Here is a 15,633-nt window from a genome sequence, read left to right as displayed (position 1 = left end):
CCCAACTTTGGTGAGGTTTGGTTCAGGGAGTCCAAAGTTATGGACTCCCCAAAGGGGTGCCCACATCCCTAATGGGAGATGGGGGCTACAGGTTTTGAGGGTCCACAACTTTGGCCCCCCCCTGAGACCAAACTACACCAAACCTGGGGGGCCTATCATCGGGCAGTCTCACAGATGAGACACCTCGGAAAGTTTTGAGACTTCGTGCCTTCAGAATGTCCCTCCCAGCCTGCAGCCCCCCATGGACAGCAATACAGAAAACTCAATGCAGAACAAAGATTCTTGGGCAAATTTCTGGGATGTTCCTGCAGGGGGGGCGCATTTTTTGAATCTTAATGGCACCAAAGGTGCAGAGGGTATCATCTGGAAACTGTCCTGATAGGACCCCCCCAAGTTCACGCATTACAGTTTAATTTAAGGAATCCCAAAGTTATATGGACCCTCAAAAAGGAAACCACCACATTTAGTTCTTTGCTAAGGAGATGGGGGGCTACCCTTTTGAGAGGTCCATAACTTTGGACCCTGAACTCACCGTAGCACTTAAACCCTTTGGCAGGTGCCATCATCATGATAGTCTCCAGATGATAATACCCTGAAATGTTGGTGCTGATAAGAATACCCTCCCTGCAATACCTCCTCCTGCAAAGAATATCCTCCCCTACAAGAACATCCCGAAATTTACTTAAGAATCTTTTGTTCTGCATTGGAGTTTTCTGCATTGCTGTGTCAATGGGGTTGACAGGCTACAGGGGCACATTTTTTACAGGCACAGTCGTTCAAAACTGTCAGGGATCTCATCAGGAGACTGCACCTAATGATTCCCCCCAAGTTTGGTGCAGTTTGGTTCCAGGGGCCAAAGGGTTATGGAGCCCTCAAAGAGCTAGCCAACCCCCCATCTCCTATTAGCTCCCATTGGAAACAATGGGGGGATAGAGACACCCTTTTGGGAGTCTGGCTTAACTTTGGAATCCCACAGACCAAACCTCACCTCAAACTTGAGGAGGCAGCATGGGACAGTCTCCTGATTGATACGCTGGGCCCCATTCTTGGTGCCGCTAGCCTAAAACTGCAGCCCCTGCAGGGCCAAAAAAACGGGAAAACCACTAAAAGAGTACCCAAAAGCAGTAACCCAGCATTTTGATGCCCCCACAAGGTGGTGCCTGGGCAAAGCTGCCCACCTTGCCCAATGGGCATTACGCCAGTGGATGGAAGTGATTTAGTGAAGATACAATGGTAGTGATACATAGGGAGGGAACATTCCAGAAATATGAAGGAGCGAGGAAAAATAAGTGGCTGTCATTTTGCAATTTTTTTAAATTTTACAAAGCATTTTTGAGGAAGTGGTCTTCAGGTCACTCAGGCTGGTAAAGATGGAAGAGTGAAAGTTAGTGCAGGATATATTAGAATACAAAGCAGAAGAATGAAGGGTGAGAAAGGCTTTAATCGCATCACCCCACATGTCCCAATACGGCCTCTTCGTTCAGCGCGAAATAAAATGATCACCGCACAAATTTACATGTCCCAATCCTGACGGCCTCTTAAGTTCACATACAGCGCAGCAGAGGCCAACTTTACTTCGGTGGTCCCTGGCCCTCGATGATGCCCGGCTGAGCCTCCACGGGCCAGGGGCAGCACAGCCCTGGCTCCCCAGCCTGAGATGGAACGACTCTACCACCAGCTGTCCCTAAGGCCCCTCTTGCAGGACCTGACAGAGTTCCACTTGGCAGGCCTGTAAAGCCCAGAGCTGTTCCACGGGCCTTTGGAGGTACCAGCCCGTTGATGAAGTGCCCCCCTTACCCTCCCAATGGCCATTACATCTCGCCCGCATCGTACTGTGCATCTTGGGATTTGCTGCTCTTCCCTCCAGGTGGAGGAGTTTGAAATTGGGATTAAGGATGCCATCTTATACATTAATTTTATCTATTATAGTCAGTTTCTATTTTACGCATTGCTTTCTTTTAAAAGTTTTAGTTGTTTCTTTTTAACTGTACCTGATGGGTCCATTTATATTTTATTTTACATGCCCAGAGCCCCTAGGGGATGGGGTGGTCTAGAAATCTGAAAATAAATAAATAAATAAATAAATAATCAACCTAACTAAAAAGATGTTAGATAGTATTTCTTAGATCATTTAATATTAAACAGCAAAAATATTTTTGTCGGTATTTCCTTCAGATAAAGCAGAAGAAATCTGCTGATTCTAGTTTACTTTATAGCAACCAAGTACTTTCTAGGACATTTAATGAAACTTTCAAATTGATAGTGCTATTTGCCAAGTTATATATGAATAGGTACTGTACGGATTTTCATGCTTCTTAGGTGTTTCATTTGTTGTAATATTGTTTCTTCAGAAAAAGCAGAAATTAATGAATTTCTCATCATCCTTATGATAAATCTCAAAGAGAGATCAACCTCAGGCCTACGCTGAAGGCATATAACATGGATTAGGTTTAATTAAAGCCAGGAATTGCCGAATTCCTCACATTGAATCATTGCTGTTATCTACCTAATACTTTGGTGAGGAAATCAAGGTCCTTCTTGCTTGGGTGACCTCACCCTAACTCTCACCTTTCAGCAATAATGCATACTTCTGTTAGTCATTACCTACATACTATGACACAGGAAAGCCTAGCAATGCCTTGTCTTTCAAAGCAACAACTAATGAGATAGTGAATATTGTGGGCCCTATAAAAATCTGACTCTCGTTCCTAAGGTGATAAAGCATAAGAAGCTGAGAGCTGGTTACAAGGTCCACATGGTGGACATGTGGCTATTATGAGGCCTTTTGATCAAACATTAATTTGAGTTCCATGCTGACATCTCATTTCCTAGGTGCACTGGGGACCAATTCAGATTGCAATGTTTCTGATGTACTGGATGAAACAAGTATAGGAAGGCATGTTTTTATTAGCTTTGTGAAGTTTTGGTAATTTGAAGATACTCTCCTTGTTCATTGAGAAAATCATCCTGAAGATCTGAAAGTTTAACCTTTTCTCCCATTTTGACATCCAACCACATAATGAGATGAAACTATACTTCAGATGCATCCGGTCAGTTTTGCAGAAACTTGTTGTGTATCGGCTGTGAACTATTTTTCAGTTTTGTGGAAGAGCCACTTCCATTGGAGCAATGTCCATTGGAGCAATGTTCGTTAGGCTAGAGGAAGGCCTCAAATATAAGATAAAAGTCAGCCTCGCTTGTCTTTCTACATCTGGCTTTTCTGCTAAGTTGATGCCTGATGAGTCTAATGCTGAACATTCAGTAAGCCTTCTTGAAGAAATTTTGCTGATAAGCAGACAGTGATTGCTGATGGCAATTTGTTAATTGGGCCTTCAACAATGTTCAATTAATATAATATTCAATAGGAATCAAAATCTGAATTTTAGAAATGTCATTAAATAAAGCATAACATTTCTTGTGCAGGTTTAAAACCAGATTGTATTTAGACTTCAACATATGAAACGTAAATGTTGCTATTGCCACATTTTTGGGCCCTTCACAGTGTAATCATAATCTATATATTTAATTCTCAGCATTAGACAAATCTGTGAATACTTAAATCTAGAGACTGGGGTCATGAATAGGCAAGACAAATCTTTTTATAAACCTTTAAAAAGTCCCAGCTTTTCAGAAAAGTTTGAACCACCTCAAATGATAGAAGCAGTGCCTGTACCTTTAAGACATGAATGCCTTCTGCAGTGGCCATTGTGGGGGTTTCCAAGCAACTGCAACTGTTGCTAGCTTGTAAGCCTTGGACTCTGGCAGTAAAAGGCAGGAACAGCTATGGTCAGTCTCATGCTGGAATGTGCCGTGTGTGTTGTATGCATAAATGGTGCATAATGGTAAACCAACAAGAAGTATGAGTCAGGGACACATGATGCCAGCCACATGATTGCCATAGGATAGGGAGAAGCAGCTGGACACCAGCTGCAAGTCCCCCATGGGAAATCAATTTGGGACCTCTACAGGGGTCTGATTCTGGTCAGGATCTTGGTGTGGGGGAGGGACTCCTGCTTTCCTCTTGTGTCATTTTCCCAACTTTAAATAGTTTTCCTGGTGGTGGTGGTGGGGGAACCCTGTCAATGTACTGCACAAGCAAGCATTCAGTGCATGTGTTCAGTGGTGGGATTCAGCCGGTTCTCACCAGTTCGGTAGAACTGGTACCTAATTTTTTTGTTGAGTTTGGAGAACCAGTTGTTAAAAGCAGCTTTCAGAGCCCTGGAGCCAGCGAGCTAGCCTGGCTGCTCTGGAGGTAGCTAAAAGCCCAAGAGCCACCCCTCCCAGAGGCGAGGGGCTTTCTGTAGAGCAACTAACAGTAAGGCCCAGTTCCCCCCTCCACCCCCACAAGAAGTTCCCCCACAGCAGGTAAGTGGGCAGTGAGGGGGGGTGGTGGGGGGAGGTGAATTAGTTGTTAAATTATTAAAATCCCACCACTGCATATGTTGTCTCTTCAAAAGAACAGACAATGCCCCCAACTTCTACTTTAGCTCAGGAAAAGGGTGCAAGGACGAGGCAAAAGCCCTGTTCCTCATATACTGGAATGCTAAAATCAGCTTCCTGTGTTGCTTCTAAGTTTACTTCCCGCGAGGAATTTGCTGTAGTCATATGGGACAATCATATAACAGTCATATTTTGTAGTTTGACCCTCAGTGATTTTTGAAAGGATCTTTTCTTCTGAAGCATTTGAGGTGATCTAGAGTTTGGGATGTTTCCGAAATTAGCCTAGCAACTTACTTGCTGTGACATTAAACAGTCTGATTTGTAAGAGATTGTTCTTGATCCCAGTTTGTTCTTGATCCTAGTTTATGGTTAATTTATTTTACTGAGAATACAATCCTAAACAGACTTATATCCTTCTAAACCCATTGAGGTCAATAAGCTTAGGAGGTTGTAATTGCTTAAGATAGTTAGGTTTGTTGCTGTGGTAAGTTTTACATAAATTTTTGACACATCTAACACTTCTTTGGCTGCCTCGAGTCCATAACTTGTGCCTTCCTATCACAGGATCAAGCAGTTCTTCTTAAGAAGCCTTGTTGTTTCTAAATGGTTATTAAGTTGTTTGTGTAAACATCACCAGCATACTGCATTCTGAGAGTTCCATTTATAATTGTTATGGTTGAACTAATTTATTGGCATTTCCCCCATATGCACAACATTTCATTTAGAAGATAAACTAAATTAATATGTAAATGCGAGTGTTGAAACATAAACTCAGTTAATAAAAACTGTGTGTGAGCGGGAGAAACAAAATTATACAAAACTACAAAAGGACTGCCCTCCCAGATTTCTTCTTCAAAGCCTGTAAAAAGATCAAATTAACAAATCTCAGTTGGGTAGTTTCCCAGCTGCAAGAATAAGTTTAAACCATAAAGAACACCCATAGATTGTTTATGCTTTTTAGCATTCACTACAGTTAATGGGTCTCCAACTGTGTGATTCCAAATGGAAGTACTCCAGTCTAGGCATATTGAGTTCAGTGGACTGAGTTTGGGGTAACTCACAATATGATTTCCAATAATTGTGTGCGTTGAAAGCCACAAGATAGGTGACACTTTCTATAACATTATAGAAGTTTTGTAAACAATCCTAAGCAAGCCTGTTCAAATGTAAATCCCATGGAGTTCTACAGGATTTACTTTTGAGTATGTGCACATAGGATTTGTAACTGAGCATGATCCATGGAGTTGAAAAGTAATCTCTGCCCTGCAAATGACTGAGTGAAGGTACAGTGTTTTGGAGCCTTTATTTTGCTACAGGGGACTGTTGTACTGGTATGGAAACAGCACTACTGCAACACCAAGTTAAAAAACACACAAAATATTGTGACATATCTTTGGAAAATCAAGTGCAATTTTTGTGGAAAAGATGTTTGCATTCCTGTACACATCATGACATGTTGCAATATCATTATCTTTAGAGAGATTTCTTGCAATTGATTGGATGACTTCTTCCACAGTGCTAAATGTCCTTTATACACAGCAGTGATGAAATCATCCCTTAATGGAGAGAGCAAGATTTTAACTGAACTTCTTCTACCATAACACCTTACCTATTCAGGAGACCAGGGTAGGATACCTGCGGCTATCAGATGTCTACCAGAACTTGGCCAATTGGCCACATCAGCCCCTACCAGCTGACAGTGGTGGCCGTACTGACAGGAAGCTATAAAGATGGGAATTGTAGTTCCTGAACATCTGGAGAGCCGCAGGTTCCCTACCCCTGCCTTAGACATTTATCTTCACAGCAACCATTTTTAAGTTAGAAATGTCTAAAGCAAAGTCTTTCATTACTGCTTCGTGATATGATAAGCAAAATGTTTCAGTGTCATGTTAAAAGACTGTGGTTGGGGACAGATGTGAACAAAACAAAGACTTGGAGTATCTCATATTGGTTAAGGACTGGTGTTAAATCTGTGTGCCAATGGAACAGCAGGTATATGGCAAAATGGAAGAAAATATAGTCGATTCCTCACTTGAAAAACAAAACTAGATATGAACCAGTTTGGATAGATTCGGGACCTTTTGAACACGGTTTCATGGTCCCCACCGCAGCCTGTGTCCCTTTCTCCCCAGAAACACAACAGGCATGCAGGAGTCCCCACTGACGGCGGACCAAATGTGCGATCCACTCAGGGGCTCTCCTGATTTGCTGCTGCGTTGTGCTGGGTTTGATTCCTCGCTCTGCCACTTGAGCTGTGGAAGCTTATCTGGTGAACTAGATTAGTTTGTGCACTCCAACACATGCCAGCTGGGTGAACTTGGGCTAGTCACAGTTCTTTAGAGCTCTCAGCCCCATCTACCTCACAGGGTGTTTGTCGTGAAGGGTGAAGGGAAAGGTGTTTGTAAGCCCCTTTGAGTCTCCTTGCTAAAGAGAAAGGGGGGATGTTCTTCTTCTTCTTCTTCTTCTTCTTCTTCTTCTTCTTCTTCTTCTTCTTCTTCTTCTTCTTCTTCTTCTTCTTCTTCTTCTTCTTCTTCTTCTTCTTCTTCGATCCTGATTGAGAAGCAAAAGGTAATATTATACTCCTGTGCAGATTGCCCCTTTAAAGCTGCTCCTCGTTTCCAGTATGGGGAAAAGGCAAGAAATTCTTCCCAAGTATATTCGGAAGTGTGTGGGGGATTCTACTTTTGAATAAAACCGGGATGCATGAATTCTGGAGACTAAAGCCTACTTCATCTAGCATCTTATTCTGATGCTTGAAACAACTTTTCTCTGATTAGACTTTGGTACAAAAAGTCAGCTGAGATGCAAGAAAAATGCTGAAAGAAATTGAGTGAAATAATGTATCGGATAGAGGAGGAGAGTAAGTCTCCTTGCCCATGTGCATTTGTAAAAACCAGACCCTCCCTCACTTCCAATTTGCAGCCTGAAGATCTGAAACAGCCGGTAAACGCTCACTTATGCTAATTCACTCCTGCCTTTTCCACCTTACAAAATGCTAATTGCCTCTACAACAAAGCTGCTTTCTATCTGCTTGAAATTTGGAACGGAAATTCCCTTTGGCTTTTAAACAACTTTAAAACTTTGACTCAAGTCCAAATCCGCTATCTTTCATCTACCCCTGTCAGTTAAAACCCTGTTATCTGAGCCAATAACACCTCTTTCGAACAAGTCACTCAAGAATCCTTTTCCTTTTTGCATTGGAAGTTTATTTTTGGAAAGTGAGAGAACTTGGAATATTTTTGTGCCTGATAATGTTTTACTGCTGGGCACAACTTGCTAGAAAGAGGAACTCAAGGGAACTGGGAAAGCCAAACAGGTGGCAATTTTCTTTCATGTGTTGTTGGAGGTTTTCATGGCCGGAATCACTGGGGTGTTGTATGGTTTCTGGGATCTATGTCTGTGTTCTAGTAGCATTTTCTCCTGACATTTCTCCTACATCTGTGACTGGCATCTTCAGAGGATCTGATGGTAGTAAAGCAAGTGGAATATATATATCTGTGGAATGTCCAGGGTGGGAGAAAGAACCATTTGCCTGTTAACAAGTGTAAAGGGTGCAATTAGCAAGCTTGATTTGCATGGGCTGGGTGGGATCCACCCATTTAGCATATGAGTAACCATGAAGATAGCATAATCAATTAGTGAGGCCAATTTGGAGCCAGGGAGAAGAAGCACTAAACAAGTTTCTGGACCATATTAACAATATCCACCCGAACATCCAATTTACTATGGAAAAAGAAAACGAGGGAAAACTGCCACTTCTAGATGTCTTAGTCATCCGCAAACTGAACCAACAGTTGGGCTACACAGTTAAAAAGAAATTCCCCTTCCCCTTTTATTGGAAAAACTTAAGAAATAGTTTTTCATGCTTGCCAGGACAGTAATCTTTGGGATTCCTTTTTCCTCTTTCCAGTTATGGAATCCTGCCTTGTCGATCATTTTGCGAGGCTGCGAAGAAAGGATGTGAACCAGTTCTTGGGATGGTGAACTCTTCGTGGCCGGAGTTCCTTGCATGTTCACAGTTCCAAAACAAGACAGCAAATGACAATAACACCAGGGTCTGTTTCTCTCCACAAGAGAGAGGAAAGCACTGTAAGTCCTTTACTAAAATTTTCTTAGCTGACGTTAAAATATGATATAGTCATTGCTTCATCTTCCTGGCCTCTTGTTATCAGATTGTAGTGGGCACAGGAAGTACAGTTGTCATGAGTCGACCCAATCTTTTATTGAAATTGCCCCTCAGTATCACCAGAGTATCGGGGAAATCCAGCGTAGAGGTCGACTATATAGTGTTTCAGGGCTGGTCAGGTGGCTTTAATGTCATCCTTTCTTTGATTTTTTTTGGAGGGGGAATATATGTTTATGACTAATAGTTTATCCATATCAAATTTCAAGAGGACAGCCGTCACCATTGTTTTAGTGGAAGTTCAGCTAGGCTCCTTGCCCCAAGAAAGGTAGAAACAAGAATAGCCAAGCCATTGTTCCTCCTTCCAGGCTCTTGCCCTGGGGTTGCCTCGACTTTATATGATTGATATCCATCAAGCGGAAGGTCCTCTGCTGTATCATAATAATGTCAACGTCAAGAAAGGAAATTTTTCCAGATTTCTGGACAAGTAACTAAACCAGCCCACAATATTCCAGGAGGCAGCTGTGGCTTAACTCTACTCTGTATGTGCTAATATAGTATGTATAGATCAAACAGCAGCTGTGGCCAGGAGCCTTTTGCTTGTTGTACCAGTTCTCCCTCTTCATGAATGATCATGGCCTCACCTCTGTAATCCATGCCTTGGTAACCTTTTGGACGGTCTTCCATAACAAACTGTGCCATAGAATATAGTTTTAAAAAGACAGTTGGTTTAATCCAAAAAGTCCGGATTTGTAACTGTACAGTCTTGAGCTGTCTGCATTGTTTGCATATTTGTTTCCAGTCATGGTTTTGGTTACCAGTCAAGCCCTACACAACTTTGGCCCTGGCTGCCTGAGCGAATATTTTCTTTTGCATGGGCCACACCATGCATGGAAGGCTTTAAAGGCATTTGTTCTACGTGTGCTTCCAAATGCTTGGTGCCCTTTTGGTGGGAAATCCATAGTTCTGAAACCCCTCCACAGGGCTGTTTGTCTGAGCTTGTCTTTGCTAGCATTTTAAAGGGAGGTGGAGAATTTTATTTCGCAGGGCTTTTTGCCTACATTTTAGTGTAGGGTTTTAATTAGAGAAATGTTAGTTTTAATTCGTGCTTGCTTGCTTTTAATTTTTCTAGTCTAAACATAATAAACGAAGCTTGTTTCAAAAAGTCTAAAAATGATGTCTGCTGCTATGAAAACAAAGTGTGGAGAAAGCTGCCATGGTCTGGAATAAATATTTCCACAGGTTTCTTAGATGAGTTGTGACCACGCAAGGGGAGTTTTATCACTTTTCCCTCCTGCTTAAGCCCTTTAACCTATTCTCTACCTTGTCCACACACTGTAAAAACAATATTTAAGTAGCATTCCTGTGGGTCAGAAATGAACCTCCCTAGCAAGGAGGAAAAATTTCAGCTATATTTTTCTTGTAGTCCTCCCTCCATCTTCCTTGTATTTTGTTTTATTTAGAGTAATCAAAGCTGGGAGCCGTGTTTAAAACTGCTGTAAAGAAAATAAAGATAATTAATGGGAAATGAGAACAAATGCCAAATGACTTAATTTCTGAAGATGCAAAGGCTTGCAGGGTATCTGCCCATCTACCTGATTGTTAAATAGTGTAGAAACTATCTTAGATCCTTCCCTTAACAGAGGCTCGTGTCCTGCTGCACGTTCCTCAAGCTTAAGGGTACCGTATATACTCGTGTATAAGTCGACCCCTCGTGTATAAGTCGACCCGCATATAAGTCGAGGCACCTAATTTTACCACAAAAAACTGGGAAAACTTATTGACTCGCGTATAAGTCGAGGGTGGGAAATGCAGCATCAACTGAGGCATCAGTAGGTTAAATGTTTTTGAATATTTATTTCAAAGAAAAACAGTAAACTGGTTCTGTAAGTGGAAAAGAGGGTCAACAAGAACAATATGGTATCAACAATAACTTTAAAAGTACAAAAGCCTTAGCTCAACCAGCAACCAAGCTAAAACACAAGAGTTAAAATCCTTCAAAACTGGATTCCTCGTCATCATCTGTATGTCCAAATGTAACCCAACTTAGATTTTAAGAGGGATATTATCAGAAATGGAAAATCTACTATTAGCTTCCATTGTAAACAATGGGGGATGGGGCATCCCCTTTGGGGGTCAATAACTTTGGCTCCCCTGTCCCAAACTTCACCAAACCTGGCTGGTATTATAAAGAGACTCTCCTGAGGAGACCAGCCAGGTTTGGTGAAGTTTGGTTCAGAAGGTCCAAAGTTATGGACCCTCAAAAGGGTAGCCCCATCTACTAATAGCTCCCATTGAAAACAATGGGGAATGGGGGCACCTCCTTTGGGGGTCCATAACTTTGAACCCCCTGAACCAAACTTTACCAAACTTGGCTGGTATCATCAGGAGTGTCTTCTGAGGGTACCCTGAAATTTTGGTGCCTCTAGCATAAAAACTGCGCCCTCTGCTGGCCAGCAAAGTAAAAACACACAAAAAATTTAATGACCCACATATAAGTCGAGGGGAGCTTTTTCAGCATTAAAAATGTGCTGAAAAATTCGACTTATACATGAGTATATACGGTACTGTCTTTTTTAGAAGAGCAGACTGTGATTTTTGATTCCCCCTTCTCACTGCAGCCTTCTAGTTTGCCCTCTGTAGGATTTAGTTACCCCATAAAAACATTTCAGCATGGGAGGGGTCCAGTGGGCTGCAGCAGGGGGAATCAGCAGAAATCCCCATACCATCTTCTCAAAAACATAAGACCCCTTTAGGCTACAGAACTTCATGGCTGGATACAAGTTGCTTTCATATGGGGTTCCACACCCATATATGTTGTAGTAAACTCTCACATTAATGAGGATTCAACTCAGTGTGATTATTTGCATGCATCGTGGGTTTCCTAGGCGTTCCCTTTTAAATCTGACTGAAAATAAACTTTGGGTACTTTGGTTTGGTTCAAAGGGCAATTTGCAGGTGCACTTTTGCAAGCCCAGCAGAACTAATGACAATAAGAATCAATACATAAATTCTCTGCTGTGCAAACTGAAGGTAGGGGACATTTTTGCAAGCCCAACAGAACAAATGGCACTGTACCCAATGCTCAGTGGAACCCAGTGCCACTCTAGCAGTGAAAGCAAAACAGGACTGATGTCAAACCACAGAATCTATGGAGTGGAAATGCAAGTTGGGGAGCACTTTTGCAAGTCCAGCAGAACCAGTGCCGTGGGGGGGGGGGGGATGGCGGCTGGGGCAAATGGTGTCCATCCCTGCCCCCCTCCTGGGGGAGGGGTGTGGGGTGATTTTATCGCCCCAACCCCATTGCAGCTCCGCCTATGAGCAAAGCCAATGGCAATGTACACAATGCTCAGCAGAACCCAGAACCAGTATGGCAATGCAAGATCAACAGAACTAATTTCAATCCACAGCAAAACAAATCCAGGCAATGAGCAGCGAGCAGCACTGTAAAAACTGCAACTCTGTCAACTTAAAAAAAACACACCTGACAAGGACACTTGAAATTGACAGAAGCAGCCTAGCAAACCCATATAACCTTCCTAAAAAGAAAGTGGGGCAAAAGGGGAAAAATGACAACAACCCCCCAACATTATCTGGCAGCCTGCAAATCCTGGCTCCCAATCTTCCCAGTAAATCTTGGGTATTTCTAGGAAGTTTGGGGACCATTACTCTAGTTTCCTGAAAAATTCCTGGATATGTTTGAGGTGATGAATAAACCTGAAGAATAACAATAAGGCATTTTAGGGGTATATTTTTGGCTTGGATGCATACCCCTAAATACAATGTTATTTGTTTCTTTGTTTATTGGATTTTATTCCACCCTCTCTTCAGAGAGTTCAGGAAAATAAGTTTCATGATCTGCTGGGATTTAAATTTGGGTCTCTTCAGTCCTAATCCAATTTACTACCCACCACATCACAGCATTGTATTTATCATGTATAGAACTAAAACAGCTGTCTTGCACTGACTTCTGAAGCCTGTGCATCAATCAAATGACCCAGACTTTTCCTTTTAAAAAAATATAAGAATGTTTAATAAAATGTTTAATATCATAGTGAATCTAGGAAGGACATTTAGCAAAAATGAAAAAAAAATATTTCCAGTGCTTTATTTTTTTCATGACTTTTGTCATGTTGGCAATTACATTCAATTTTTGGTTCCATATATTAATTGTTCCGTAAAATTAATAACAACTTGAGGCAATTGTCAACATGATACAGCAGATGCAACTTCAAATCAAGAGCAGGATAAAACAACAAATATATATAACAATCCAAATTTTAAAAAATTGAGTTATACATTCATCAGATGGCTGTTCAGGTCAAATCAAAATCAAGGCGAAACAATTTATTTTTATGCCTTCCTTGAAATGGTGGAAGGGATACTTTTATCACCAATGTGATATGGAACTAATGCAAGGGATGCTGGAAAGAGAGATAAAAATGGTGCCCCAGTGCCCTCTGTGTTGAACCAAATGGTGGACAGCAACATCCATGCCACGTCTTCCTGCATAGTTCTTTGCAGTGGTAGGATTCGAATAATTTAACAGCTGGTTCCGAAAGGACTCAGTGGTGGGATTACAACCATTGTCTGAACTAGACAAAAAATTAGCTACCGGTTCTACCAAATAGGTGCGAATAGGCTGAATCTCACCACTGGTTCTTTGGAATTACAAACTTAAGCAGTTACAGTCTTCTAAATCCACTGAATTCATATCGTATTGTCTATAAATTTTTACAAAAAATTAACAAGAGATACAGCTTGTCCTTGTTTTCACAGGAAAAAGAAACATTTACATTCTATATTTACATTATTAGTCTATGCTATTTAAAAAACACTGTACCACATGGAAAAGTGTGCACCCAGGCTATGGAACAGGTTCTGAGAGTTTGAAACAGGCTCTGAGAGTTATGAATTTTTTGCCATCAAAATTGGACTTTTTAAATGTACACAATATTTGGCTATCCTAAGGTTTTTGATCGTCTGACTTGGGGTAGTGAACACCCCTCAACCTTTATGGAATTTGTTTAATGGAACTTTCATACACTTTTAAAGAGATAGGATGAATGGTGGATTGTTAACACGTTGAGTTAGAACAAACAGGCACTGAACAACTTTTTCAAAAGAAATCTCTGTCTCGTTCCTCAAGTAAAAAAACCCCCTGTCTTCTTAAAACAAGAAAATCTTGTTTCCATGTGTCTTTATTTATAAACTGTGGGACAAGCTGAGGAATGTCAACTCAAAAAGAGGGCTACTTGGACCCTTTCTGCACTACATAAATGAAACATCCTGTGGCTGTTTTAAGAAGCATTTTGGGAAGGAAAAGGGGGAAAAATGACCAACCCCCCCCGCCCCCTACAACATTATCTGGGAGCCTGCAAACCCTGGTTCCCAATCTTCCCAGTAAATCCTGCTTCTAAGTAGTTTCCAATGGATGCGGTGAGTGCGCCCAAGGAAGCTATCTAAGTATGGACCGAAAAATCACATGACGCACAGCATCTCCCTCCGGAGTATCGTTAAGAGGCAATTAAAGGAGCCATACATTCACATCGGAATCAACATTGCAGAAGCTACACGCATTTGTTAGCTTTTCGACTGCCTTCATCAGTGCTCCATTCCTTAAAAATAGTAATGGCTAGAGATACTCCGGAGGGAGATGCTGTGATGGTAACATTGTTTCCATTCATGAAAGTGGTGATTATGCTTACACCTTGAGGAAAACAATTCATGAGCTTAAAGACAATTATTCAGTCACCGATTCGACATCCAATATATATGAAAAGAGACAACAGCTAAAGCAGTAGCCTTTATTGAGGTGAACTTGTTGACAGCGACGAAGGAGGATGCTGTCTGCATCAGTGTTTCTGAAGTTCTCCCATTGGAGATATTTGTAATGAAAAAGAATATTTATTATAGCAATTGCATTTTATGTATGTCTAGATATTGTAATTTATAAGTGTAATACACATAAGCCACTGCGCAGCACACGTGCATCTAGGTAGTTTCCCCAAAAATGTCTTCAAGACGTTCCATTTCCACTCAGGGCCCCATGAGTTGACCTGCAGACATCTCCTCCTTGGCTGGGTGTAATGCAGGTTAGGAGATATCTTGTGTTTCCCCTGCCCATGCTGTTCTCTGGTCAGTTTCACCCTCAGCTGGCACTCGACATTTTGTGCGCAGCTGAAGGGATTCTCCCTGCCACCATTTGCTGAAGGTTGCCCTTCAGGCCCCAATCCTGGGCACCTTTTCAACCCAAGAAGTACACAATTGTACTCAGCCCGTCCTGTTGATTCCAGCAATATATAGTTTTTCTACATTTTTTTTACTTTTTGAGGAGTTATCTCTGTAGCTACACAGACACAGATATGAGAATATTACTCATCTATCTCCCATCAGAATCATAGGTGTATTCCGCATGGCCCAAAAAACAGCAATGTGAAAATGGTGTAAATGCTTTTACACCATTTTAAATCCATTTACACCATTTACACCATTTTCACACCGTTTTCACACCGCTGTTTTTGGCCCATGCGGAATCTGCTATGGAATCATGGAAGAGACCCCAAGGGCCATCAAGTCTAATCCACTACAATGCAGGACCACATAATCAAAGCACTTCCTTTTGCCCAAGTTGATATTTAGAGGACAGGTCAACCCAGTGCTTCTCAATGGGAGGTAGATGGGTCTTCCGAGCTGCTAATATTCTCATATCTGTGTCTGCGTAGCTACGGAGCTAGCTCCTCAAATTTTTCTTTAATAGGAAAATTATATATTGTCAGAATCAGCAGAACCAGTTGAATGCAACTGTGCACTTTTGGGGCTAAAAAGGCACACAGGATCGGAGCCTGTAGGGAAAATATTGTGGGGCAAGTGGGGTGCTGTGTGGTTTCCAGGCTGTATGGCCATGTTCTAGCAGCATTCTCTCCTGACGTTTTGCCTGCATCTGTGGCTGGCATGTTCAAAGGATCTGAGGTGGATCCTCTGAAGATGCCAGCCACAGATGTAGGAGAAACGTCAGGAGAGAATGCTGCTACAACACGGCCATACAGCCCGGAAATCACACAGCACCC

General features: G+C 41.8%; 1 protein-coding gene across 1 annotated transcript in view; it reads left to right on the top strand.

Annotated features, from left to right (window-relative positions):
* Window positions 1–15,633, top strand: part of CORIN (corin, serine peptidase) — a 106,914-nt gene that overhangs the window by 23,624 nt on the left and 67,657 nt on the right. The window contains 1 exon segment of the mRNA XM_048509608.1: window positions 8,351–8,529. Coding sequence (XP_048365565.1) covers window positions 8,351–8,529 — 179 coding nt within the window.

Source organism: Sphaerodactylus townsendi, linkage group LG10 (genome assembly GCF_021028975.2).
Source record: "Sphaerodactylus townsendi isolate TG3544 linkage group LG10, MPM_Stown_v2.3, whole genome shotgun sequence".
In the NCBI taxonomy this organism is placed as follows: domain Eukaryota; kingdom Metazoa; phylum Chordata; class Lepidosauria; order Squamata; family Sphaerodactylidae; genus Sphaerodactylus; species Sphaerodactylus townsendi.
The sequence above is the reverse complement of the archived record's forward strand: the minus strand, read 5'-3'. Positions and strand labels throughout refer to the sequence as shown.